This window comes from Anopheles funestus, chromosome 2RL (genome assembly GCF_943734845.2).
Source record: "Anopheles funestus chromosome 2RL, idAnoFuneDA-416_04, whole genome shotgun sequence".
In the NCBI taxonomy this organism is placed as follows: Eukaryota; Metazoa; Arthropoda; class Insecta; order Diptera; family Culicidae; genus Anopheles; species Anopheles funestus.
In genome coordinates this window covers 13,655,530-13,681,232 of record NC_064598.1, presented here as the reverse complement: position 1 = coordinate 13,681,232, position 25,703 = coordinate 13,655,530, and the positions used below count along the sequence as shown (strand labels likewise).

The 25,703-nt window shown below is 46.8% G+C and overlaps 5 protein-coding genes across 10 annotated transcripts in view; 3 read left to right on the top strand and 2 right to left on the bottom strand.

Annotated features, from left to right (window-relative positions):
• Positions 1-384: 384 nt before the first annotated feature.
• Positions 385-12,449, bottom strand: LOC125764958 (uncharacterized). The gene is made up of 3 exons (XM_049429722.1): positions 10,810-12,449; positions 6,561-6,835; positions 385-2,871 (listed from the first exon to the last, which is right to left on the bottom strand). Exons 2-3 carry the CDS (start codon positions 6,830-6,832, stop codon positions 681-683), a joined length of 2,463 nt encoding a protein of 820 aa, XP_049285679.1. The 5' UTR covers positions 6,833-6,835; positions 10,810-12,449; the 3' UTR covers positions 385-680.
• Positions 12,450-15,905: 3,456 nt separating this feature from the next.
• Positions 15,906-18,079, top strand: LOC125765102 (estradiol 17-beta-dehydrogenase 11-like). 4 transcript variants are annotated; one of them, XM_049429980.1, is made up of 6 exons: positions 15,906-16,018; positions 16,097-16,325; positions 16,502-16,582; positions 16,712-16,924; positions 17,002-17,328; positions 17,407-18,079. In XM_049429980.1, exons 3-6 carry the CDS (start codon positions 16,553-16,555, stop codon positions 17,848-17,850), a joined length of 1,014 nt encoding a protein of 337 aa, XP_049285937.1. In that variant the 5' UTR covers positions 15,906-16,018; positions 16,097-16,325; positions 16,502-16,552; the 3' UTR covers positions 17,851-18,079. The 4 variants fall into 4 exon arrangements, with proteins under 4 accessions (XP_049285937.1, XP_049285935.1, XP_049285938.1 ...); XM_049429978.1 differs by having other exon boundaries at positions 16,097-16,582; XM_049429981.1 differs by lacking the exon at positions 16,502-16,582 and having other exon boundaries at positions 15,907-16,018.
• A 101-nt stretch (positions 18,080-18,180) lies between these two features.
• Positions 18,181-18,639, top strand: LOC125764827 (ketohexokinase-like). The gene has a single exon (XM_049429436.1). It carries the CDS (start codon positions 18,181-18,183, stop codon positions 18,637-18,639), a length of 459 nt encoding a protein of 152 aa, XP_049285393.1.
• A 16-nt stretch (positions 18,640-18,655) lies between these two features.
• On the top strand, positions 18,656-19,239 carry LOC125765175 (ketohexokinase-like). Its single transcript, XM_049430090.1, has one exon. The coding sequence runs from the start codon at positions 18,713-18,715 to the stop codon at positions 19,169-19,171; it is 459 nt and encodes a 152-aa protein (XP_049286047.1). The 5' UTR covers positions 18,656-18,712; the 3' UTR covers positions 19,172-19,239.
• A 13-nt stretch (positions 19,240-19,252) lies between these two features.
• LOC125765078 (acyl-CoA:lysophosphatidylglycerol acyltransferase 1-like) overlaps positions 19,253-25,703 on the bottom strand; it is a 70,767-nt gene continuing 64,316 nt past the window's right edge. The window contains exons 1-8 of one of the 3 annotated variants that reach the window (XM_049429938.1): positions 24,915-25,276; positions 23,126-23,771; positions 22,833-23,041; positions 22,548-22,762; positions 22,333-22,469; positions 22,000-22,238; positions 21,757-21,938; positions 19,253-21,644 (exon numbers count right to left, since the gene is read on the bottom strand). In XM_049429938.1, coding sequence (XP_049285895.1) covers positions 21,390-21,644; positions 21,757-21,938; positions 22,000-22,238; positions 22,333-22,469; positions 22,548-22,762; positions 22,833-23,041; positions 23,126-23,145 — 1,257 coding nt within the window. In that variant the 5' untranslated portion in view covers positions 23,146-23,771; positions 24,915-25,276 and the 3' untranslated portion in view covers positions 19,253-21,389. Of the gene's footprint in view, positions 21,645-21,756; positions 21,939-21,999; positions 22,239-22,332; positions 22,470-22,547; positions 22,763-22,832; positions 23,042-23,125; positions 23,772-23,934; positions 24,149-24,914; positions 25,277-25,703 lie in introns of those variants that run through there. The other 2 variants (XM_049429940.1, XM_049429939.1) reach the window with 2 other exon arrangements.

The window sequence follows — 25,703 nt, the reverse complement described above, 5'->3', positions numbered from 1 at the left end:
ACGTAAAAATAATATAAAAAAAATAGTTTTGGAAGGGATTTGATCTCGTGTACGAACGAACGGTTTCTTTTTCCCCACTCGCAAACGTTGTTAAATGTATTTCTTTTGTTTCGTTTTATTTGTTCACTGGTTTACATAAATATAATGTATCATCGTTTTCAAACCATCCTGTGCATGTGGACGGATTGTAAATAAATGCGTAAAAATACAGACACACACACACATTCATACACACACGCACACAAAAAATATCCTCTTGTGTGTCTAGCGTGTGTTTTTGTTTTCGGATAATATCTTCCCATTCCCATACCACACAACATCTCCCGATCTCCTCGGGACAACGAAACGGCGAACGAAACGAACCCCTCAAATCCAAATTGATTGTGCGTGAAAAAATAAATAATTTAAGAATGCTTCCCACGGCCATGGATTGCCCCTTCTGCATGTGTGTGTTTGTATGTGCGCGTTTCGGGTGTTCACCAGTGTGAGCCGTAGAAAATGTACGACTTTTGGTTCAGTACTACAAGATCAGAAGAGAGCTCTCGGCGATATGCGTTCGGTCCACGACGATCGATAGCGCTCGTATCGAGAATCCTATCCTCAATCCCATAGAATGGTTCAGAACCTGCAGATGTGTGTGTGTGTGTGGATGTGTCTAGTTCTATTATAGCTCCACCCGCCTAATGAGTGGCTTCAGATGAGCTGGTGTGATTGTGATGCTGCTGGAACCGATCATGAACACCGTTCAGATATCGCTGGAAGTCCATGGTGACGTGCTGCAGGAAATGGAGACCCATCGCCACCTTCCGTTCGACGGTGTTGCGGATAAAGTCACCCCAGGTGTATCGTAGGATCTCCGTTGTCGTTTCTGTTACTCCCGCCGTCGTCGTTGTCGCAGTGTCTTCCTTCGGGACGCTCATTTCCGTCACTTCTCCAGAGTGACTTGATTGTGCCGACGTATCCTTCGGACGATCTTCATCCACATCAATCTCGTTCTCAAACTCAATATCTTCGTCCGATTCCACCGCACGACGCTTTCTTCGTGGTCCATGTTCTGGCACCGAAGCGGCATTGATCATGTCCAACATACTGTCCGAGTAGCTCGTTCCGACGACATAGTGCGCATGATGCTCCGGACTATGCTCCGAGGAGTACGCTTCCGGATGGGGCATCATTTCGTGCTCGTTTTCCACATTGGGGTCTGCTGCAGGACTGGGAGTGGTTGCCGGACTGACCGTGCTACTAGGTGTCGTGGGAAAAGAGGACGAGCTGTACACGGGCGAAGGTACGTCAACCTTGGAGGCTTCGACCGAAACGGTACGCATCGGATAGTACGGTGTTGGTGGTGTGTTGTAGAAAAACTCATTTTGAGACTTTGCCTGATTCTGCACCTGTCCTTGACCCTGTGCCGGACGGTTTACGTTCGTGTACATCGTTTCCGGGGCGCTCGGGCCACCTGCTCCACCATACGCCCGGTTGCGGTACGTAATGTGCGGATACTTGTTGGCAGAGTAAGGCTGCACATGATAGTACTGATGACCAGTGCGTACCGGCTGTACCTGTGTTCGTCGGCGTACTGCATTGTTCCGATAGTAGGAACGATCCGGCATGCCGGCAATCAGCTTCCCGAACACATCCTCCTCATTCTGTCCATCCTGTCCGGCGTACTCTTCGTAGTTGGAGTAGTAAAGATCATCCTTGCGATCATCCGATCGACGCAACGCACCGAGCGGACTGCCGAGGAAGTATGAAGCTAACCCAGCGGCCATTACCAAACCCACCAACCCTACACCGACCGTGGGCATTACCTCGCGGGACAAATAGTTGATGATCTGTGTCGAGACGGGTTTGTTCTTGTTCGCCGGTTTCTTATCGTTCGCCACACCATCCTTCACTTCCGGCTTGCGGGTTTTCTTGTTGGCCGGTTTTTTCTTCGTACCACCGGGTGCTTTGGCGTTCGGTTTTCGTGTTGGTTTTTTAGCAACTTTGCCACCATTTGCTGCCGGTGCCGTTTTCGCAGGCGAACGATCCTCAGGCAGATCGAACTGTGCGTCCTTTGGTTCCAGTATCAGGAAGGTGGATGACTCCATCGAGCTATCATCGGTGATGGCGGCAGACAGGTCGTTCGCCACCGTGGAGGCACTCTGCTCCGTAATGACCATCTCGGGAGTTGTCGCTGGAGTTGAGGTCGTCGTTGTTGGCTTGGCAGTGGTGGTCGTGGTGGTTGTTGGGGTTGTTGCAGGTGTGGCACCTACTGGTTTCTTAACCTTCTTCACAATCACCGGCTTCAGTGTCGTCGAGGCAATCTTCTGCTTGGGTAGTGGTTTGTTCTGCTTCTCCTTCTTTTCATCCGAATTGCTGCCGGATGTGGTTACGGTTGTGCGGGCAGGACGAGGTGTGGTCGTTGGGATGAGACGTCGCGTCGTAGGTTGGAAACGTTTCGTAGCGGTAGTCGGTTTCGGTGTCGTAGTGGTCGTCGTGGTCGTGATCACCTTACGGGTCGTGCTCGTGAAGTCGTTCTTCATCTCGGTGGAATCGCTGCCCGACAGGAGTACCCAGGTGGATAGACCTTCCTTCGGGCTGGTCGTCCGCAGTGGTACACGCTCCGTCGCACGATGCAGCTCGTTCTGGTACTCCTCGTCGGTCATTGGTTCCGCCACACCCGCGTGTCCTGAATAGCGATCAAAGAGGGTTAGCTGATCGTTAGCTTTCGCTTCACCCGAACCCGCTAGAATCGAGCTGGGACGGGGTCTTTGAGACGCTCCGGAAGCGGAGCTAGCACCACCGGTTAGCACTTTCGTGCTGGTGGACACCACGAACCCGGACGTGCCCATCTTCGTCTTTAGCAGCTCGGGACGCTTGAACGCGTAACTGCAATGAGAAGAAGATAGATATATTTCTAGAACACCAGGAAACTTGTACGAGACGCGTGAGGTACGCTGCGGAGGAAGGGTGGCATTTATTGCGGTACTGCCGATTCAGTTCGATTTTGTTTTCTTCCTTTACTGTATTTTTTTTTGTTGCTTTGTTGCTGTTGGTCTCTCCACCATCTTTCGCTACGTTCTAAACATGCAGATCATGCTACGAAAGGAAAGCTACCGGAATAATGAAGGAATGAAGGTTTCATGCAGGAAAATGGGGTGGAAATGTGAAGATGGCGTGAACAGGTCCAGGCTTGTAAACGGCCGGACCGCACTTTGTACAGCAAGAAACAACATGATGGTTCGATAGGGTAAGCAGAAGAGCGTAATCATTTTATTGGTTTGTTAGTCACGGTACTTGGTTGGTTTGGAGTTTGGACACTATTTAAGCAAATCTACAAACGATCATCCGTTACATGCAATACGGTTTTGTTGGCCCATTCGCCACATGCACCTGTGCTTACAATCTAGAAACCGCCTACCGCAGGCGGGCGAGAAGGTACGAGCAGAACTAGAGTAAAATTGGTACACTACTAGCTAATGATTTACAAGGTGTTTTTTCGTTCACGCTTTGCCTCCTCAACGCTACACAGCTATAACACTGAAATCCATCCTCTCCTGATGCGGCTGACCGGTTTGCCACCTGCCGGGCTCATGCAGGTTCGTTCTACAAGGTGCTACAATATTATCACGCTGTTCACCTTAATCTATGCTACATTCTTACCTTTTATTAAAAAAAAATAACTCCATTACACTACACAACTAAACTAGAGTCAAATTGCCACTTCCCGAGGTGGGAGTCGCATAGAGCTACACTGTACATACATGGTATAAACCTTACAGACAAAACGATAAATGAAAACATAACTCCGATCTCAGTCACTCTCGCATCTCGAAAATCTGCCACGCACACGCAGTGAAAGCGATACGCGGTGGTGATCTCGGGCAAACAATTTTACGATCGCCCACCAGGCTAGAAGAGGCTGGCCGTGTGGCAGGATAACAACCTCTCAGGCAAGATCTTAACATTCCCACAACCGTGTCTCGATTGTCAAACGCTTTCACGACGGTTCGATATCGACGGTACCATGGAAGGCGGAGCAATTAACGCAAATGCCGGACTAAATTACGATTATCATCATCACACGCGCCACTTGATGCTTGATGCTGAATTTACGTATTATATTGCACTTGTGTTGCGACTCGGTAGCCGATCGCCGTCTCGCGCCAGTCCATTAGGCCGGCGCTGCCGCGATCGGTTAACAAAATCTATTACGGATGCGATACGTACACTTGGCGTGGCTATCGGATGCTTCCTTTCGTACTATGGATGCACGATTCAAAATTACACTAATTATGTCTACAAACAAATCAAACAATTCCTTCGGAATGCTTCGTACGATCGTACGATCAAGCGTTGAGAGAGCAAGAGGAAAATGCATGCGAAAAGGCAAGCCTGAGGCATTTAAACAGCTTTTTTGGGGGTTTTTCTTTTGCCTGCCCACCGCGCTTAAGATGAGATGAGTTGATGAGGTGAAGTGAGATGTAATTCCACCGGCGATGAGTGGTTTAGAAATCGAGCGTACGATCATGAACGCGACATGCAAGCGACATGCAATGGAATTAGTGTTTCGGGTTCGGACAAATGCTACTGCTATCAAGCTACACTAGCGGTAATTACGGCTGGACACTAAGCGCTAAAAAAAGGGCCATGCTATTCATGCTACGGTGGCGTCGGGTGATGGTTTTGTTTTGTTTTTGGAAGGTTATTGACTATTTGGTGTGTACTAAGTGTCTTCATGTGTGTTTGTGTTTTTGTGTTTGTCTGGACAAGGAATGTTCTACTAAAAAACCCGGACCGACATCCGAGACCAAAACGGTCCAGTTTGGCACGCTGCGAGTGATCACGCCCGGCGGGAACTGGGCACTGTGGTACTACTGCCATTGTTCGGTTTGTGCCGACGGTACGGATCGGAGTGCTGCCGCATGCTGCGTCGATCATTGTCCCAGCTAGCTGCCGGACCCCAGCTGTGTGGATCGTAATCCGTCCAGGAGGAGGTATGTACAGGCCGCCGCCCTGGACGAGCTGGCTTGCGTATCCAGTGGTACGATACGGGCGGTTTCTTCTGCACCAACACCGTCGTGGTGTAGTGCCGGACTGGTGTCGGGTAGTAGAACTTGTACATATACATGCCCGCTGCCACCGTGCCGATGATCATCGCCAACACCGGTAAACTGGTCATGCCCAGCACAAACATATTCATCGGCGTCATGGCGGATACGGCCGCCATCATACCGAGCAGGGCGTGCGACACATCCGGAAGCAATGAGGATGAACCGTGGTCGTGCGACGGCTTGCCCGGTTTCGGTTTCAGCTTGTTCTGATTCGCTCCGATACCATTCCCAATGGTGGCCGCCGGTTGTCCCGCACCGCCAATGCGTACCGGCGGTCGAATGATACTGCTCACAATATTGCTGATCGGTGTATTGAGAAAGTTGGACACGGGTGCCGGTATGGCGGCTGGTACTAACGGAACGGAATTCGCAGCCAACGGAGCAGCCGCTGCGAGTGGGGCAGCAAAAGCGACATCACTCGCTACAGCCGCTGCCGGGACAGCCGCCGCTTGGGGTGCCGCGGACAGAGCGCCAGCAGTTCCGACGGCTGCCGCAGCAACGGCTGCACCGGGCAACACACCGGCCGTCCCTGGACCGAGCTTCGTCAGCTCGCCCTGCTTCGTCGGGCTAGGGTTGTCTTCATTGATCGCGATCTGTATATCGTTACAGCCCTGTTTGCCGCTCATCGAAATACTGATCTCATTGCACTCCGACACCGCTTCACCCTTCAAATTACCGGCCTCATCGTACGGGTTCGCATCCTCATACGGATCCTCGTACGGATTCCAACCACCGGGCACTATACCCTGCTCGCCCGAGTACACAGCATCCGGACGATCCGGATCGGCCTGCGGAGCTGCTGTCACCTTTATGGGACCAGCCGTCGGCGTCGGCTTGATTGTGATCTTGATCTTGTTCTTCTTTTTGTGCTTTTTGTTCTTGTTCTTCGTGTCGGAGGAACTCAAAGGAATTAGCTGATCGTTCACGATCGGTCCCGGACCTTGCTGGTACACCTCCTCCGAGGGTGTATGGAAATTCGTCGACAAGACTTCCGGTGAACCAAAGCCACCGTACAACTGCTGCTCCACCGTATTGGCCGGTGTAGTAATACCAAAGTTTGAATAGATCTGACTCGAAGGCCTCAAAAGATTAACGGCGGGCGTTCCATACTCCACGTTAAACACATCGGACGTTTTATCGGACCACTTGGTAATGATTTTGTGTATGATCGGTTTACGCTTCTGCCCAATTTCTACCTCCAACGGTGCGGCCGGATACTGTGTCTTTACCGGATAGACGTACGTTTTCTCTGGCGGGTCCCAGTTCGGGAGCGGCGGATAACCCAAGCCCGACACTCCGAGCGAAACGGAACGGAGCGTGTTCTGCTCCTCGGATCCAGCCGTGTCTAGCGGAACCGGTGCTGCCACCGGCAACGGTAACTGGCCTTGCAGATTGGCCAGATTTTTTAGTAGAAATTCCTTGATTAAACTATCACTAGAGAGACCATCGTTAGTAGTTTGGTACCTTGGTTGGTGCGTGGACGTGCTGGCGACGATGGTGGTACTACTGTCGGTGGCAGGTTCTGTGGTTCCGGTCGTTGACTGCTGTTGTTGCTGCTGCTCGGTACTGCTCTGGGCCGAAACATCCTGAGGCAGGCTGCTCGACTCCACGCTCTCTTCCACAATCTCCAGCGGATTGCTGCGCCGTCGTAGATAGATCGGTTCCACCAGGTTGGGCCGGGCCAGGGCGGGGCTGACTAGCAGCAAGGCCAGTGCATATGTAGCGATAAATTTCATTATCTATTTTGAAAAAAATACGTAGAAAGGAACTGGTTAAACGTGGAGAAACTAAACCAATGGGTACGATGTATAAGTAACAAACTCATTTGTTTAGCGAATTGCATAGCAACAGGCGTTTTATAAGAACTTCAAGCTTTCTAAACCAAAGCAGAAAAGGCGCATTCCGTTACATACATTGAAAAGGATCGCAACAAACAAACAAGTGCTGAATCATCCAGCCCACTTAAAATGGGGTGAAATAAACCCATCAACATGGCACCATCGATCAATAAACAGTTGCACGGCTGACGAATTTCAACACGTCATAAGAACCGTTTACTGCGAGTGCTCACGATCGTTCACACACACACACACGCACATAACGGGTATGGGCCAATCGAATTATGTCACCTACTTCCGTCCGTCTCTCTCGGCCCATACCATAAAGGACATTCAACTGTCCAGCGTTCCAGCGCAAAATGAAAAAAAGAAAAAAACACTCCAAGTAACGATGCCGTAACCTCGTTTCGGGTAAAAGAATGTGCTAACCATTTGGCTGCACGATTTCCCGAAAACAGGGCCTTTCGCAGAAGGCCCCCCCCCGAGGCATCCAGGGAGTCACCCCATTCACCCCGAAAATGGAGAGGAGGTTCGCCAGGTTCTTTTGTTTGTTTTGCACAACAATGGCCCACCGCTCGAGGGGGGGTGGGGGCACTGGTATAAACAGCCCTTCCCTTAAAGAGATAAACAGTCTTCATAGGTGGAAGGAATTGAAGCGGTTTCCAAGCACCCATACACCGATCGATTCCCATATGCACCGTTAAATATTAGGAAGAAGGTGAACACCGATCTGACCTAAATCGCCTGGTTGTGTACAACCCGAACCCGGTCGGAATTCTCTTCACCGATTGTACCCTGTACTACTTGCTTGTCTTGCGCTAGCACTACAAGCCATCCCGATGCGATCCGGTCTTTTCCGGTGGTTGGCACTCATCGACTCGCACTGATGACGGTTTTGTTGCTCCATTCCAATTCCACAGTCACTTGGCGTGGCGATCGCAGTTGCATAACGCGCATCACACGAGTGTTTGCGTGCTACGGTTGAATGGGTTTGTGGATGCGTTTTGTTATCTCTTCCATTCGCCTTTCGGCCCCGTGATCGGCGTCTAGTACCTTGAACTTGATCTTCAGTTTTTGGTCATGAAGTTGTGGAGTTCCCTGACTGAAATTGTTCCCACAATTTCCTCTGACGATCGTTCCCGTTTTCCCAACCCCCGGGGAGGGGGGGAGGGCAAAAGCAGGAAAAAGCAACAAGGCAAACAAATCATATCCCCAAAGACAGATGGATGATCAAACCGGCCTATATGCATATGCGTGTGTATGCGTGCGTGTCCAGTCCGTTGCGCGATCTTCCGAGGTCTCGAATCATCGGTTTCGTTTTCAAGTTCATGAACTCATGGCTCGAGCGGAATGGAAACGTCTCGCCCTCCACCTTTGAAAATCCCGTTACGATATTATGCTTCATCGGTACCTATATATTTTTCTTTTCCCTCTCTGCGGTACCTTCCAGCATCGACTATGACTCTTCACATATAAACACATACACAGCCACATGTACGCCCATTAGTGGTAAGGCAATTCTACTCCGCTGTAAGATCTCCTTAGCGATACTCCTGCCAAGATAACAATGCAGTCGGCCGGCAGCAAATGGGCAGTGGGAAATAACAGGAAAACAGAAGAAATAACACACTACATACACTTCTCGGCGTGGTTAGTGTACCATCGTAGCATTTAAAGGGAGGGCACATAAACGATCCGCTTGGAGGGTATGCAAAAACGAAAACGGCAGCAATATCCACAATCTCGCAAAAGCCCCGAATAACAATATTTACTTAAGCCAACCAACAAAAAACACCCGGTTAAGCTTGAGCTCATTTTATGAGCGGGTTGGTTTGTGGTGTATTTCTGTCGTTATGCTCTCTCACCAGATTTGTGCACCCAGGCTTTTGCTGGCTGGTGGCCGTAAAATGGAACCATTTAGCTGAAGCAGTAATAAAAGAGGAGGTTTTTTTATTCAAGTGACAAGTCACTCTGTTGCTACTTTTAACGGGCACACGTCACTTGGTGCTGCTTCTAATGAGTATGTTTGCTCACCGATCGGAAGCAGTGGAAGGAAGGAAGGCAAAAAAAAACACAGCAAAAGCTTACGTTTGACATGATTTCCACCTGGCACCTAGGATGTACTGGCGTACGTAAACAATGGATTCTTGAAGGTCCATGTCTGTGTGTGTTTGTACGGATTCGTTCCAACGCACCCGGCAACGAAACAGGGTGCGTTGGTGCTGCGCGAGTGGCACACAAAAAAAGTGTCTCACTGAAATTTAGGTTAATTCCGTACGATACGGTGTGCAACCTTATCGTTCGATCAACAATCACAACAATTCGCCCGAGATGCGTGAGAACCATCCCCGGAAGGGAGGGCTACGATGTAACCTTGCGGAAGAAGACACACTGGCGCTCTGGCGCTTGTCTGCGGTGAAGAACAAGGTGTTGGCGTGTTACACTTTCTCCTCACAAACAGAGTGCCTTCCCCCCTTTACCCCCCACGCCACCTGTACAAAGGTTTTCATATGGAAATGAACACACGGCCCGATTGCACCCGCAATCGTTCCTTTTTTTCCTTTCACGGGAGGACAATTGATGAAAGATGAGCCAATTTTTTTTCTTTTTTGGGGTCAATTTTGATACGTCCATTGATACCATTTCGGGGTGTGTTAGATTGATGGAAAAAACGATACTATCCGATCCGGTCGGAAACATAACATAGATTCCACACACACACACAGCGTACCCATCGGTTCCGATCTAGTTCGATTTTACTAGAGAGAAATTCGTTTAAAGTGAACACCCAAAAAAAAACCACCAAAAATTGATTCAAATTTTTTAACCAAACCATCGAATTTAATCGGTTGGATTTTTAAAAGCATATTAATCGAACCGGGCCACATTGATTTGAAACCGTTCAAAATGCAAAACGCTAAGCGAGTTTCGTACACAATCAATACGCGCGCCGCGAAGGTTCGTCGCTTGCGTTTGCGTTGAAATTCTTTCACGCCTTCGCACGCCAGCAGCTGTCGCGTACGGCTATCACCCCCCTGCATGAGGTCACTACTTTCACCGCGATTTAAGCACGAAGACGCTTTACGATTGATTAAGTTATTACCATACGAATGGAAGGAAAAGCACCTGCAACAAAAGCAAAATAACCATTGTTGGGGGGGGTATTGTGAGGCTGTACGATCGGGGACATTTCGGGCTAATTATTATATACTTTCGCAATGGATCTTCCGCAAAGTCCACACCGCTGAAACTGTGTACAGTTAGATCAGGCGAACTTATACGGTCGATCGTTTATTCTCAGCCTTTGTCCGGTACAAAAGCAGAGTCATTTAATAACGATTATCCAAAAGCAGAATGGCTGGTGTAAAACTCTATTCCAGCTATGTCCCCGTTCGGAACGGTACGCTGGGCCCCCAAGATGGAAGCACGGTGTCGCTCGCTTTGGGACGATCGTTCCGCGTACGTCTAAACTCCCGGCAAAACAACACCATCCCTCGATTCGTCGCCAGACGGCGGCCTCATTCCGGTTGCGGTCGAAGCCGTAGCTAAAGCCAAAGTTCATTCACACCACCGCAACAGAGCAACGGAGCCGGGCAAGTCGTACGTCATCGCTTAGCCTACTTTGGCGCACGGACCGTCGTCAAGAAGCTTCTCCCGCAAGAGAGCCTTCCCGTACCAAAGCGTCAGATCGTCGTTGATGGATCTTTCATTTATGCTGTCAGGCATTGGAAGAAAGCGAGCAAAAAAAAAGAACTTTCTTCTCGTCACTTTTCTACACCGAATCTCCCGAAACGTTCATTTGAATGTGTTACGCTGCAGTTGCTGCTGCTGGTAGCCATCGAAGTGACCAACATTCTGGACATTTAGGTTCTTACCGTTATGCTGTGCTGTGGTGTCTTTACCCTCGGCGAAGTTACGGTTCCGTACAAATGGACGGAAAACACGCGAGAGACTAATCTGCGGTACGTTTATCCTCCGGAATTTGCTGGAACGTTACGATGTCTACTTTCTTTTAGAAGCTTCTGGCTGGGCTTCTAGCTGAAGAAGTGATTCTCTTGAAATAAAGCTCTTCTTTCACGATCACGATCGTACGATCCACTGTGCGATGATCACTAGCCCTGCTGGATGCTGTGAAGCACTGGACGCTAGTGCACTACACACGTGTTCACTCGCACACTACAAAATGGGGCCCCAAAACTCGGGAAGTCTTCAGTTTGGGTTAATTCACTTAAGTGCACTTAATGTTCTTGCTCATCGACGTCCGCAAGATTACAATCCGAGCCAGATTCGCCGTTCGACGGTGGTACTTCTGTGCTCCTGCATTGCCAGAACAGGACAATCTAGGGCAGAAGGGCTACGCCCATACGGCAAATGCTGCGAACGCTGCAATTGCGACCTAACAACAAAACACTCACGCTCTGTACCAAAGATTCAACACTGTGAAGCTTTCTTTTCTTCACCGCAGTAAGATCTCCGGTACGATCAATGGCTGCTGCTGGCACGGCGGAGCGGATGGGCCGACGCTTAGGTGGCAAAGTGGTTTGGGGAACGGGAACTCCAGTATCCAGTTCCAGAATGTCTTTCTTCTGACCGGTTCTCCGGTACGTCCGATCGGGTTGAATATCGACTGCAGACTGGAACCGGAACGGACGGTTCCGTGGCAGATAAAAAGAAGCAGCTTACACAATTGCGTTCGTGTCTGTCTGCATGCGTTCGTGCTTCTCTCCGTGCTTTAGCTCCAAATCGTTGGTAACTCCTGGGGTATGGTAACAAAAGCTGTTGCTGCTGCCTCTCTCCCGATGCTGTGCTTTTCGCTCGTTTGTGTACATTTTCGTTACCGTTCTCAAAGCCGGACCGGGAGAAAGTATAGCGGAATGGAACGGAATAAATCTCGATCGAAGCGTGTACGGGTGCGATCTTAACTAATCCAATGAATTGATAATGGTCGATCGGAACTTTTTTTGGGGTGGATAGTTAAGACATTCCGAGCGTTGGATACGATGAACCCTTACTAAGTTATGTATTGGGGCAAATGGAAACATCTAATTTTCAGATTCAATTTAAAAAGTAGCTAAATATTAAGAGAGAGAAATATTCTGAAAATTGCATACATTCCGGCGTTTGTGATCGCATAAGTCCTAACAACTTGAACAGCCTTATCTATTTTTCTCTCCTTTTTTTCTTGGTAAATATACCTATTTCTCTCTTTTTATATCAACAATCCAGACAATGTTACTTAAAAAATAATTTACTAGAATTATTCCGTATATATGAGAGGGTTTCTTGAGATGAGGTTCGACAATGACAGGTCGTTCAGTGTACTAGACCGATCGAATCGTATGGATTAATCTTTACTAGTGTTGGGTGCATCTGATTCAGATTCATGAATCTAAACGAATCTTTGAACTGAATGGATGACTCTGAATCTCTATTCTGAAGATTCATGAATCCTCATTGAGTTATGAATCCTTAGAGTTTCGGGATAGCCCCATGATTTATGTGGTCCCCCCCATCCCCAAAAAGGATTACCAAGGATTCATATTTTTTTTAAGATTCATTGGGATTTATGCAAATTTGTTAATAGTTTGGGAATCAGCTCATGATTTGAATAACTTTTCACTGAAGATTCATATGAGTGACTCTTTTCAAAAGATTCAATAAGCACAACACTAATCTTTACCATTAAATGAGCTCAGTGTGAGTGTTCTCTCTCCTCTATGTCATGTGTTTCAGAACTCTGATTGAAGATATGTAAGTTTATACTAAACTACTAAAGTACTAATATACTAAAGTTTATATAAAACTGTTCTTTATCTATGTTCTATTGATTTTTCAAGATTCAGGTTATAATTTCTAGAACTTTATCTACTTTCTAGTTGTTTGGTAACAATCGAAGATCATCTAGCTGTAGTTCGAAAAGACATACATTTATATGTTATCCTATTTAAACGAATTTCATTACAGTACCATTTGCAAAAGGAAACACTCAAGGGAGATCGGACAACTTCTTTCGCTTCATCATAACACATGCATTTTTATGCAGACTCGCTAGCAATGGTATGTAAGCATGAGACTACAAATCAAATCTGTACATTTTATGCTGTTTCTTACATTCTGCTTCAAAACCCTCCCCACAGCCACTCGTAATGACGAGTAGGGTAATTAGTGATCCTCTTCCTTATCTACCCCGTTCTTATTCCTGCCACTGAACTAACCGTATCGTTTAAGCATTCTTTAAATCACAATTCGTTCTCCCAGAACGTATCCACCACCTGTTACAGCCCCCGGTGAAGGAGTAAAACAAACTTCCTCGCACTAAGCACGCACCCCTAAACCGACCGTGAAATGAATGTTTGTTCGCACCATCGCATTTTATGGCGAAAAGCACGGGAAAACGGAAGCTCCCACAAACTTCTGTTCTCTTTTTTTTTGTTTCTATTTTTCGCAATAAAGTGCATTAAACATTTTATTGCACTCAATGCGCTGATAGCATACGCTCTTTCCTTGCGTATAGGTCGCAAAAGGTGTTTGACCACGCAGTGTTTGACCAGAAGTCTTGGTGATCGACCAGCACAGGTCGATGATCGCTGACCTCCGCGAGATCGTCACGTTCGAAAGTCGGTATGGATAATTGTTCGGTGAGCGTTATTATGTTGTTAGTGGTAACATTTTGCATGATTTCTCCCGCATGATGCTGGCCGGCCTCGAACCCATTGATGGGACGCGCCAGAAGCATTACGCACCCGGTACGCAGGGAACAACAGCGTCAGCGCCACTATCGCCATCCAAGACGTTTTGATCGGCCACTTCCCATCATCGTGTGCGCCGTGGTATGTTTGTGCGGCTGCTTATCGATTTGTACACTTTCAAATGGTTACGGTCGGAGCGCCAATCGGAGATCTATGACCTGATGATCGTGGTAATGAAACGGGCCAGATTTTCTTCCTCTTCTCCAAAAAAAAAAACACACACACACAAAAATTGGCGCCCCCTGCAGTGCTTTGGCGGCTTGGCGGTTAGGTCGTGTGTGGTGCGGTGTATGTTAGTGTAATAACAATTTGTTGCCATAGCACCGACTCTTCGATGGCCACACCGATGGGCCAATCTATGTCTCGAGCTCACCTCCTTTCTCTGGGCGAACAAACGCTTGATGAAGATGGAGAAGCATTATTATTCGAGACCCGATGAGAAGTAGCATTATTTCCGCAGGCTTATGGCTGTCAATCTGCACAATCACTACCCACAGCGGCAGCGCCAGCGTCATCGTGTGCTGGTCGGAAATTAGTCCACACGATTCCACAAGACGAGAAAAATGTTCCGCCCAGCAAAATGGGAAGAAAACACAAAATCATCTCGTGTGCGGCGCCCATCGACAACGACAGTTAGGTCCGGATTCCCAAGTATTCTTTTACGGGCAAACCCCGCTACATCGCATGACGGGTGCTGGGAACTGGCCAACATATCTCTCGGAAAAACGGCCACCCGCCCAAAAGGCGTCAACCGGACTGGAGTTGTGGTCGAGCTGATATACCCCGCACTGATCGCTTCAAGGAACGAGCGGCAACAAGATTATGAATAAATACTCCACTCCACTGAAGAACTCCGACGTTGGTGAATCGGAACGCGCCTTACTCAGGCATGTAAAGCGCGACCAAACAAACGGTATAATTATCGCGTTAAGCTGTTGGTAACAGTATAGCACTTACGGCAAATCAATTACCTCATGTTATGCATGCTGGCGCCGATCGTAGAACATTAGCAGATGATTAGCTCCACCCATTGAGGGAAGCGATCCGATACGATAGCGATCGTGAAGTAGCCCCGTGGCCGCATGAAGCGAGGTGCCAGCCTGTTAAGCTTGAGATGAAAATTTATTGACATTAGTTACTAGTTCCTAGGTGTGATTAATGATGGTTTTGTTTTCCACCTAAAATCCGAGCTCCAACTTTCGGACAAACGATATGCGGGTCCGCAACAAGATGAAACAATTTGTTGGTGGTAATCTGATTATTATAAGCAGCGCATCGGTGGAAATTGGGCTGACCCTTCTCCCACGTTAGGGAAACCTTCAAAAACGAGGGTGGGGGAGAAGCGAGGGGGGCAATTATGTACATCTCAGTTGCACCAGGAATGGCACGATTTCATTGTGCTCCATAATGACCTGCGCCGTGACCTAAATGTGTAACGGTCTTGGCGAAAAGAGAGCATCATTTTGGGAGAACCTTTTTTTTGTTGTTGGTATATGGGGATTAATGTTTCCTAAGCTGGATCGTGCTTGAACCAAACAAATAGCATCTCTACACAGATCGGCAAATTGTCGGCCTTATCGAATCGGTGCTCTGGGGAATGTTTCACCGAGGGAATGTAATTAGCGATGTTTGATTTTTGATCGAGTACGAAAACACACTTCAAAAGGTAGCATAATTTCGAAAGTAGCCCTTACGAATTGTACGTGTGAATGGAATATTCAACCCTTCGATTTTGAACCAACATCATAGTCTCAAGTGGTTAAAGTGTTTAAATTAAATTTTCTTCGGATAACGATCAAACCAATTATTTCAAGAGTATCCTACACTTCAATCAAGCTGTGTTAGATGAAACGTTTGCCTCGTGGTACAACCGTTAAAAGATAATTTTATATAAATTTGTCTGAAACGACGAGATTTTCTAGTTTTTTTTTATCATTTTAATGATTATGAAAGAAGGGCATTTGGTCGCTAATTTTATCCATTTTGTGGTGCTATTTCAAAATAAACAAGCTGATTAACAAGAAAACATGTGTTACAGAAAGATGGCCCTTTTTCAGAAAATATTTCCACAAAATAACAATTTAAAAATATTTTTAAAAAATATCCTGTTGCTGTACGAACGACAAGCGACGAACGTTTCAAACGGTTTTCAAAAAAGAAACCACTCTAGTACTCAGCATGCGAGTATATACACGCAAGGCGGCTGAAAACAAAGCGGCCGAATCTTTTGGGCGGCCTACCCGGTTTGTTATGACTTTTCCAACAATCCCATCACACAAATAAAACGTACACGCATTATTAACGCTCCTTTTTACGCAATTTTAAATTGAAACAGGTAAAATATCATGTGTTGCTATACCATTATCGATTGGATGAATAAGTTTTTCAGACTTTGTCTTGTTTCTTTGCACAGTGTAAGATCGGTGAATTTCCGGCCTTAGCATCAGCGAACCTCCCCACACAGTGCGTTGATACACGGTAGAAATCATTCGTAACGCATGTTCTCAACTGTCGTCGTACGTGTGAATCTACATTAGTCCACTCGGACGGACTTTGGATTGCGATAAACCGAATAAGCCTCCCGAGGGAACTGATTGTGATTCCCGCTCTCAAAGCTTTTCCTTCTCACGTACATCAACAAGGTAAGTTCAATGCATGTGTGTTTAAATTTTGCGCTGTTTTTTCCCTTGTCGCGAAAGGATTAAGATAATCTAGCTAGAACATTCCGGCCTCTGCTCTGTCACGGTGTAGTGGTACTAATTAAATTTAACTTCTGTGTTGTGCCGCGCGGAAATGTGCTTCGTATTAATCATGCAAGACCGTCCCCCGATCGTTTTCATGCAAATTGTGCAAGTTTTGGTGCATAACAATGCCCAACCAATACATGACACGGTTCCATGTAAGTAAACTACACGATCCAAGTTTCCAATGTCCAGATGCCGATGATTTGGTTTCCGCACGCAAACACACTTAAGCGTAGGGATGGAAAATAAGCTGCTATTAACCCGCTCTACGTTTTTTGTTTTAGCCGACCGAAACCAAGGAAAGTCCCCGCCGATTACCTGCTTGGCTCGATTGTCACCGAAAGCCCGTTTCGATGATCTTACGGTTATACGCGACGTTGATTTTTTGCTGGGATGTGCTGATCATCTTGGTGCAGTTTTTTCTCACCTTACTGCAATCGCTGTTCCGTCTGGTAAGGCCAGCCAAAGCGAAATCGCTTACCGGTGAGGTTGCGGCTGTAAGTATCGATAGGAAATCGGGTGAATAAGCAGAAGATAAGGCCTTGTTGAAGTGTCGTCTGTCTTTTATCTACAGGTCGTTGGTAGTGGTCGGGGAGTAGGGTACGATCTCGCCATACAGCTTGCGGAACTTGGCGTAAAGGTGGCATGTATCGACGTTAACTCAACGGACAACGATCTGTTGGTGAAGAAAATCCAATCTTCCGGAGGAGTTGCCTCTGCGTACGAATGTGATGTTACGAACAGGACGGACATTAATCGCACGGTGGCCGCGATCGAGGGCAGCCTCGGCACCATCAGCATGTTGTTTCACAGCTGTAACGTTCCCAGTGCGCGAAGCCTCGTTACGGAGGCACCACCGATCGAAATTACATTGAATGTTGGTGTAGTTTCACATTTTCTGGTACGTATACTAATTCCTTCTTAAACTTCTCACATTTCCACTTACGTTGGGCCTTTCCCCTTTTTCTTTTTTTGCTAGCTCCTTGAGGCGATACTTCCCAAAATGAAGAAGGTATCGCATGGACACATCGTCTTTCTCACGTCGGTAGCCGGTGTAAGCGGATTAAAGCATCAAATGCCGCTAGCCGTGTCACAGTTCGCCGTTCAAGGGCTGTACGAGTCCACGCTGGAGGAGCTGCGTATCGAAAAGCGGCAGCACACCATCCACACTACCCTGGTGCACATCTACCCGTTCATCATAACTGACCACTGCCTGAACGATATCCGGCTGCGCATTTCTTCCGCCTTCGGGCGCATCAAGTCGGACGAAGCGGCCCGGCGCATCATAGCGGGCGTGCGACGCAACGAGCTGGAAATCAGCATTCCCAAATATTTGCTCTTCGTAAGCCATTTGCTTCGATTGCTGCCACGCCGCGCATCGCTGCTGCTGCGCGAGCTGATCGATACCGGGTTAGATCTGTGAGGGTGAAATGGGCCCTTCTGCAGGGTGCGCGAATACCAAAACGGGTGCCGGACGATCGTGACGATCGTTCGACGCGATCGAGATAGGATTAGTGTTGTTGTTTCTCTATTACGTTTTATACTCGGTTTGTTTTTTTTTTCGAAAGATACTCCAAAAAGTACTGCAAATGTACACACGATGTTGAACAATGCCATGCACCAAAATATAATATAATCGAATGTGAAAATCATCGCGTTTGAGAACGGCCTTTGCTTGACTTGCTGTATATGTTTTAGCCATTTAATAAGCTTCTATATTGATTTTTTACTCGTTCCATGAATTTCAGTCACAATGACCGAAATGCAGGTCACTGAGTCACGGAAGAAAATTCTTTGCGTCGGTCTTTGTAACATTGACATCATACAAGTGTGTGATACGTACCCGGAGGAAGATTCCGATCAACGGTGCCATTCTAGCCGCTGGCAGCGTGGTGGTAACGCATCTAACAACTGCACCGTGTTGGCCAACCTCGGGGCACACTGTGAATTGCTCGCTTCCTTTAGCGATTCGAAAACATTCCAATTTGCGCTAGATGACATGAAAAAGCGAAAGATCGTGTTCGATCAGTGCGTGTACCATCGCGATACACACGTACCACTGTCTACCGTTTGGCTGAGTTTGGCCACCGGCACAAGAACGATCGTGCACAGCAATCCCGACCTGCCGGAGCTTACACTGGAGGCGTTTAAAAATATCAATCTAGCCGAATATTCCTGGATTCATTTCGAGGTAGGACATGCGAAAGGGTAGAAGCCTTCGATTTGGGGGTTCTAATTTTGTCACACATCTCCAGGGTAGACGTAATACGCCGTCGATTGTTCAGATGATACACGCCATCCGCTGCTGGAATAATGAGCCGGACAAACAACACGCGAAAGTGACAATCTCGGTTGAGCTGGAAAAACCTCGCCAGTCCAATCTGGACCTACTCGTTGATGGTGTCGATGTGGTGTTTGTTGGGAAAGATTTTGCCCGTTTTCTTGGTCACAGGAGTGCACGCGAAATGGTGCTAGCGCTGAAACAATCCCACCCCGGTTCGTACACCATCTTTTGTCCGTGGGGATCGAGCGATACGATAGCGATGGATGCGTGTGGGCATTGGTATAGCCAACGAACGTATCCACCGGAAGTGATACGGGACAGTCTCGGTGCCGGCGATACGTTCGTGGCGGGTTGTATTTTTAAGCTCTCTCAAAACGAACGCTCACTGTCGGTGGTGTTGGAGTTTGCATCACGCTTAGCCGGTCGCAAATTAGGTTATTATGGGTTTGATGAACCGTAAAGCATGGAGAAGATGAAAGGCAAATGCGAATGCTGATCGGATATAATAAATGAACGAGAAAAAAAACACGATCGCCGTTAATTTCTTCATACAGTTGTTTCCGGTTACTGTCGTATTTCTTCTATTCGAAAAAAAGTAATCGAAGCAAACGCTACCGGTAACCGTAGGATTCCGATCATTCGCCACACGCACAGAGAGGAGAGAGGCTGGCTGAGGACACAGTAAACTGCATTCCGCGTGTATTCCGGTGCCTAATTGTAGAAAATGAGCAAACGAATATAAGGGGGGGCGCCGTGTGTGAAGTACCGCGCGCTCTGGCTAAAGAAAAAAAAATCCCCTGGCTGTGTCTGTGACCCGCATTTAAACGGAACTTGTGCTACATTTATACACACTAAATAACGCACGAATGCTAATTCCTTACAAAGGGCAGGACACTACTTCCTTACAGGATCCGTTTTTTTTTTCTTCACTCACACAAACACACACACACACAAACAGGTGTACCACGCGAAAGGTAATAAAGGACCCACACGTGAGTGAAAATTATTCTGTGCCATGTGACTTTCAAACGCATTCTCATCCATCTATCCTGTACCTGTTGCCTGTAACAGTGTTTCTGCTGGGACAGTTAGATTAAATAGTTCCTTAATACACGATTGAGGAGAAAGATAAAGAGGGAACAGAGGGGGAGCAGAGGAGTAGGGGCAGGATCGGTCTTTTAATTACTAGTGTATATAGATACCGGCGTACTACGGGGAGAGGAAACAGAAGGATTCAAACTGCCATGTGTATAGTATTTACAATCGCAATTGGTACTTGCGATCAACATCCTCAAGTGTCTCTCTCTCTCTCTCTCTTTTAAACTCGCTCACTATAACCTAACCGCGAGGATTGTGCACTAAGGGAAAGAACTGGAAAGAAACTGTTAAACCTATCTAACTTAAAGCCTTGTGTATAACACCTGTTTTAAACAGTTTTCTACATTTATCCGATTTTTACGCAACTATTCACGTCACGCATCGATCGTTTTGCGATTTTGTTTTGTTTTTTTTTGAAAGCTCGTACAATACAGTAAAACACACTCTTCCACTACTTTCAGTACATTTACGCTCATTAAATCAGTGCTGCCGTGGCGGTGTAGTTAGAAATAAAAAAAAAACAAAACAAAACCGTTTCAATCCTAACTCTAACCGACCGAGAAGTAGTAAACGTGGAGGAAAATGAAAACAATTTCCTTACATTTGTTTTAGAACATTTTACACCAGTTGACGGTTGACTGTGCTTACGTCCTACTGGGGATGATAAGAGGGGGAGGTTGAATTATTCTGTAAAGTATCGCTAGCTCTTAATCACTGACTCGTGTAGATAAACTTAAACTAGAGACTGACTTATATACCGCTACACACCACAAAACGTGTCATACCGCAATTCACGTGCATTCACTTTACTGTACAGGATATTTAGCGGGCGTTCGGTTTCCTGGTGCTGATTTGAATGTTTTGTTTGTCTGTTGTGTTTGGATATACATTAAAGATAGCATCGTTACTACTAACGGTTCACCTACTTTATAACACAGTGTGATGCCATCACCACTCGCATCACCTCACTTTGTGCCGCCTATCATCATCAGTAATGGGTTTTGTTTGTTTGTTTGTTTGTATATTGTGTGCGTTTCAACGCTACCTTGTTCCGACGTCGCTGCATTACGAAGGAAAGGTGCAAGCTCATGGCGCTAGAACGCCGGCTGAAGGAGAAAGATGCAATAAACCAATAGGTGTATTGATTTGCTTCATCTTATTGCGAAATGATGCGCTGCTGTCTCGGTAAGTGTTGTTACAAGCAGCATCAAACGGCAGCAGCAGAACGTTTTGGGTCGTTCCCTTCCGACATCTTCGTTATCCTGGGTACGCTTAAACACTACAACCATTTACACTAGAATAGGGTAACATCAGCACGATTAGATGCTTCTTTTTCACTTATAATTTAGCAAATGTGTGTCTCCATCACTTGGTGCGACTTAGAGTTTGTTTGCTTTTGCAGGTTTTTGTTTACTCAGTACGTCCTCCGTTGCTTCTTTCCTCCGTTCCATTAAGTAAGCATGTACTCTCCCTGGGGGATTTGATTTATATGTCGCGCATCGTAGAGCTGCCGTTTGCCATTATCTGCCCTTGCTCTGGTGCGAGATTAGAGAGTGGAGAACACGCGTAGACGTCCATGTTTAGCTCAGCATGTACACGCACATGACGTTCGTGTAGTTGATCAACATTAAAATGAGCTGCAGATGCACATACGTCGAGGTAACGAAAAACAGATGTATCAGCAAAAACCGCAGCAAGTCCTGATGCACGACCGTTGGCGGAATGATACAGCTGGCCGGCCAGGTGCCGGTGCGATAAAACTCTTCGAGCAGTTTCTCCTTCTCGTAAAATCGATTGTACAACCACTGGGTGAGGGATTCACTTTCACGTGGTACCTATCGGTTGAACAGGGAGCAGAAAGAAGCATGATCATTCGATGCTTGCCTTTTAAGGGGGGGGGGGGGGGGGGGGGGGGAAACGATCAAGGAAAAACAAAACCAACTTTACCTCCGAACTATGGTAAAGTTTGTAGAATAAAAACGTCTGGCAGGGATCCCGCATACCGTGCACGATGTTCGGTAAATCTAGTGGAGTGCCTTGTGGGTACGCGATCGTAATGTCTAGTACGTATTCGATGCAGCCACCCGATTGCCCGTTCAGCATTGCGTACGTCGCATCCTTACAGGTATCTGATGAACAGAAATATTGTCAAATATGCCACACCGTTAACCGAACACGTGCCATCCTTACCACAGTCATCGTCTTCCTTGTTTATTGCTTTGCTACTGATGATAGTGCTGTTGCTGTCCGATTGTTTAACCGCATCCTGCGCCACCACACTGTCCACATGTGGAGTATTTGTGGAGGAGTAGGAAGAGCAAACATTCATGTCACTTGGTGCCCCGAGCATATCCATGATCGCCTTCATAGCACCCACGCGCGGTAAGGTGACATTGTTTAATACTGGTAGATTGTTTTTCTCTGCAAATCTGTAAAGCGAGCGTCACAGATTAGATCCTCATCGTTAGCCACTCAGACACGTGTGGAACACTCATTGGTGCGATGTTTGAAAGTGAACTATACCTTTGACTGACTTCCTTTCTTTTGCGCAAGAAACCACCCTCAGGGAATAGTACCATCCACTTTCGTTTTCTCGGCACGTAACATTGTTGTATGTGCGATTTGAGCTGCTGTAGAGATTTTTCGCGATTTTTCTTACCCTAAAAGTACAACCCCTCAACCGAAGGAGTTTAGGATTAGCACCAGCCCCATGACCACAGCAAACATTCAACACTTACCGATGCAATGAAAAAGTCCTGATGAACAAGACTTACAGCACCGAAGTTGGTATACTTGAAGAGCCGATCCATGATCCACATGATGTTCGGAAGGATGCCCTTCTTTGCGTTGAAAGCCGCCATCAGCAGCGGTACGTCCGAGGTACTTTGATGGTTTGCCAGCACCAACGTGCGCTTATCGAATGCCGTCGTTATATCGTCACCCATTTCCACCACTAGAAACGATTAAACAATGATTAATCACTTAAAGACACAGCGTATTATGGACGGGACGAGATGCTTTACCTTCGTAACCGGCCGTCCACGACCACATGGATACGTTAGCGAGCAGCCAGTGGAATAATATGCCTTCGATGCGATAGTAGTAAGTTTCGTGAATCTTTCTTAATGGCAGTAGCAAAAACATCCACACCAGATACGTCGGCACACAGTAGATGTTGTTGGCCACCACCAGAATCGTCCGCAGTACGGCACGCGGATATTTTATGATGTTTCTGCAAACACATAAAGCACGTGGCAGCTTGTTTTGGGTGAATCCGTCGTACATCGAACAATTTTGGGGGAGAAACTAGTCTTACCTTAAACTATAGCACGGCATCTTGACTCGTGGCGGTGTTTGGTTCGTTCCGCCGGTTGTGTGTATAAACAGTGTTTGCTTCAGTTGTACGATCAGCGCGTCTTCTGTCGCGGAATGTACCCCGTCCAAATGGTCTGGATTTTTCTAGCGTGCCCTTATCAATGGCGCTTTAATTCTACTAGATCTACAATCACCTAATGCTGCCACCGTTGTGGAGAGTGTAGCGCACTCTTCCCTTCACGCGATTAATCTTCCTCACGCTGGACCACGAGCGAGTGAGCGTGCTGGTTGGGTGGTAAGATTTTTGCTAGGCTAATTTATTGTAGCTCCATGCTGCGTCATCCACGAGCGCTCTCTATCGAGCTGATGATGATGCTGTTTGCATCAGTAGACGCAGTAGCAGGGAAAAAGCAAATGGAGCAACCGAAATGGGATACCACAGCCAAACGGTCAAACGCTACGGATGGTGCAGTACCGCGCCGGTGTTGTCGCTTCGTGTTTCCTGCGTCGCTTGCCACTACTACGATTGCTGTACGGCCGTTTCAGCTGATCCACCTTAGCACGGGTACGACGGTTCCATTGAGACGATGTCGAAGCGCTGCAGCAAAAAGCCTCCTCCAGTGAATACATTGATTTATTACGCTTTCCTGGTAAGTAGACCGGTGAATAGGGGAAAGAAGGAGGAAAAAGATAACATAAAATATAAAGTTTTTCAAAAAATCCTATCCACCGTCTGTTATCTCGTGGATTGAGAAGTGCGGTTAAATTTATGTGTGTCTAGCAAAACAAAACAAAACAAAAATTCTTCACCATAAAATAATGGGCGAGCCTCTTCGCTATGGCAACGATAGCAACTGGTGTGCAGGCAACACACAACCTGCTTTAATTTAAAAATTGAACCGATAATACCACATTGTTTCTTGGCTCGTACGCATCACACAACCTGCGATAATCCGAAGCAGGAAACGATTCGCGATCGGAAGACCCGGACCGCCGAAAGTCCAAAGTCGACAATTGATAACGGGCATATAAAAACAGACCATCCTGTCGCCGATTTGGCGTGTGTGTGGGGCGCATATCAATCACAACATACGGCGACACGGCTGTGCAGTGTGTATTGGACACACGCGCAGTACCATCGGCGCGCGATGGGGAATCTTCCTTCCCGTTCCTCACACACTGATAAGCACACACCCGTGAGACCCCGCCAGGGTCACCGAAGTTGTTGATCTTAGATTGTGCATGGTGAGCAATACGGTATCGATAATGGACTGCCGACCGCATCATGAATCATTAGATGCCAAAACATACAACACTGACCAACACACAATCGATCAATGAAGGGGAGGGGCGATGTGGGTGGTGGTGGGGCTATGTTGTCTGGATGTTAGTGAAGGCAATTTTACATAAATTCCATTCGCGGTTTCCCTCCGATGACTCACACCATTAGCCACACCGCGCTTTGCGGCCGGCGTGATGTGCTAATTTACAAACCAACACGACATTGGAGACACGTTTTCATTCTCTTCAATTCGCACCTCGCACTTCAATTGCACCCCGACACATCCGGGGCCGCTAAGGGTTTCCCCGTCGCGCAAGACACACATTAAATGTTTATCGATTTTTCCGATACCGTGCACATTTCAATGAGGCTCTCGGTGTGTTTTTTTTCCTCTCACTTCCATCACAATTGCAACATACGGTTCGTTCTTATATACCCTCTGAGATGCTGAAATTTCTTCCACTTACAAAAGGCTTATGACCAGCCGATCCTAACGCATCACACCTACCTTCTTCGAACCATTTTGCAAGCACCGAATTCGCGGCTTTCCAGTTTACACCGAACGCACGATTAGATTTTCTTTTTCAACATTCGACTCTGACCTTGGCATCGGCACACACATTGAACCAGGGCATTGATTGGCTATTTCCTCTGCTCGTTGCACACGCTGCGCCTAGCACTCAACGTTTCATTACAGCAAACTGTTTAAATTTATGATCGCCATCGAATGTTTGTAAAGTTTCGAAACGTAAATTTTCCTATCTGTACCGATTCGGCTGATGTTTTTACTTCGGCTGCAAGTTTTTTTTTGTACAAACTTCTATCGTGTTTTTTTCCTTGCTGTTTTCTTGCCGTTGACAGCTGCAAATTCTGGCCGTTTAAATTCTTACCGCACACTGAGAACTTAGGATTTTGCAGGTGGTTTGTTGCGTTGTAAAATTTAACATTTATAGGTCCATATACATATGTTTGTAAAAAGGGCTTGAAATTTTAAAAACATGAAATTTACTTAAATTACCCGTACTAAGGTTCTAAATGATTTAAATTGCATAATTTGACTAACAATGCACATGAAATATTCTCACAATGCTACAGAGCGGTGTAGGGCATTCAAGGGATACGAAACAGGGCGAATTCAACGTTCTTTTCGCTAACCGAATTAAACCAGTTCATATCATGGTGTCGAAAGCTTCCACTTGGTATTCTATGTAGAAATCATATTTCTTGCTGATATTTATGCTGCTCTAAGAAGTTTTATTTTTCCATATTCTGATCCTGATCAAATTTATTGATCCAT

Bases quoted from the DNA above. Each gene is read 5' to 3' on its own strand.
- LOC125764958 (XM_049429722.1), bottom strand. From the start codon at position 6,832: ATGAAATTTATCGCTACATATGCACTGGCCTTGCTGCTAGTCAGCCCC. The intron at 2,872-6,560 runs GTACCAAACTAC...TTCTCATTGCAG, and splicing joins ACGTCCACGCACCAACCAAG to TTACGCGTTCAAGCGTCCCG.
- LOC125765102 (XM_049429980.1), top strand. From the start codon at position 16,553: ATGCCCAACCAATACATGACACGGTTCCAT. The intron at 16,925-17,001 runs GTAAGTATCGAT...TTTTATCTACAG, and splicing joins TTACCGGTGAGGTTGCGGCT to GTCGTTGGTAGTGGTCGGGG. The intron at 17,329-17,406 runs GTACGTATACTA...TTTTTTTGCTAG, and splicing joins GTGTAGTTTCACATTTTCTG to CTCCTTGAGGCGATACTTCC.
- LOC125764827 (XM_049429436.1), top strand. From the start codon at position 18,181: ATGACCGAAATGCAGGTCACTGAGTCACGGAAGAAAATTCTTTGCGTC.
- LOC125765175 (XM_049430090.1), top strand. From the start codon at position 18,713: ATGATACACGCCATCCGCTGCTGGAATAATGAGCCGGACAAACAACAC.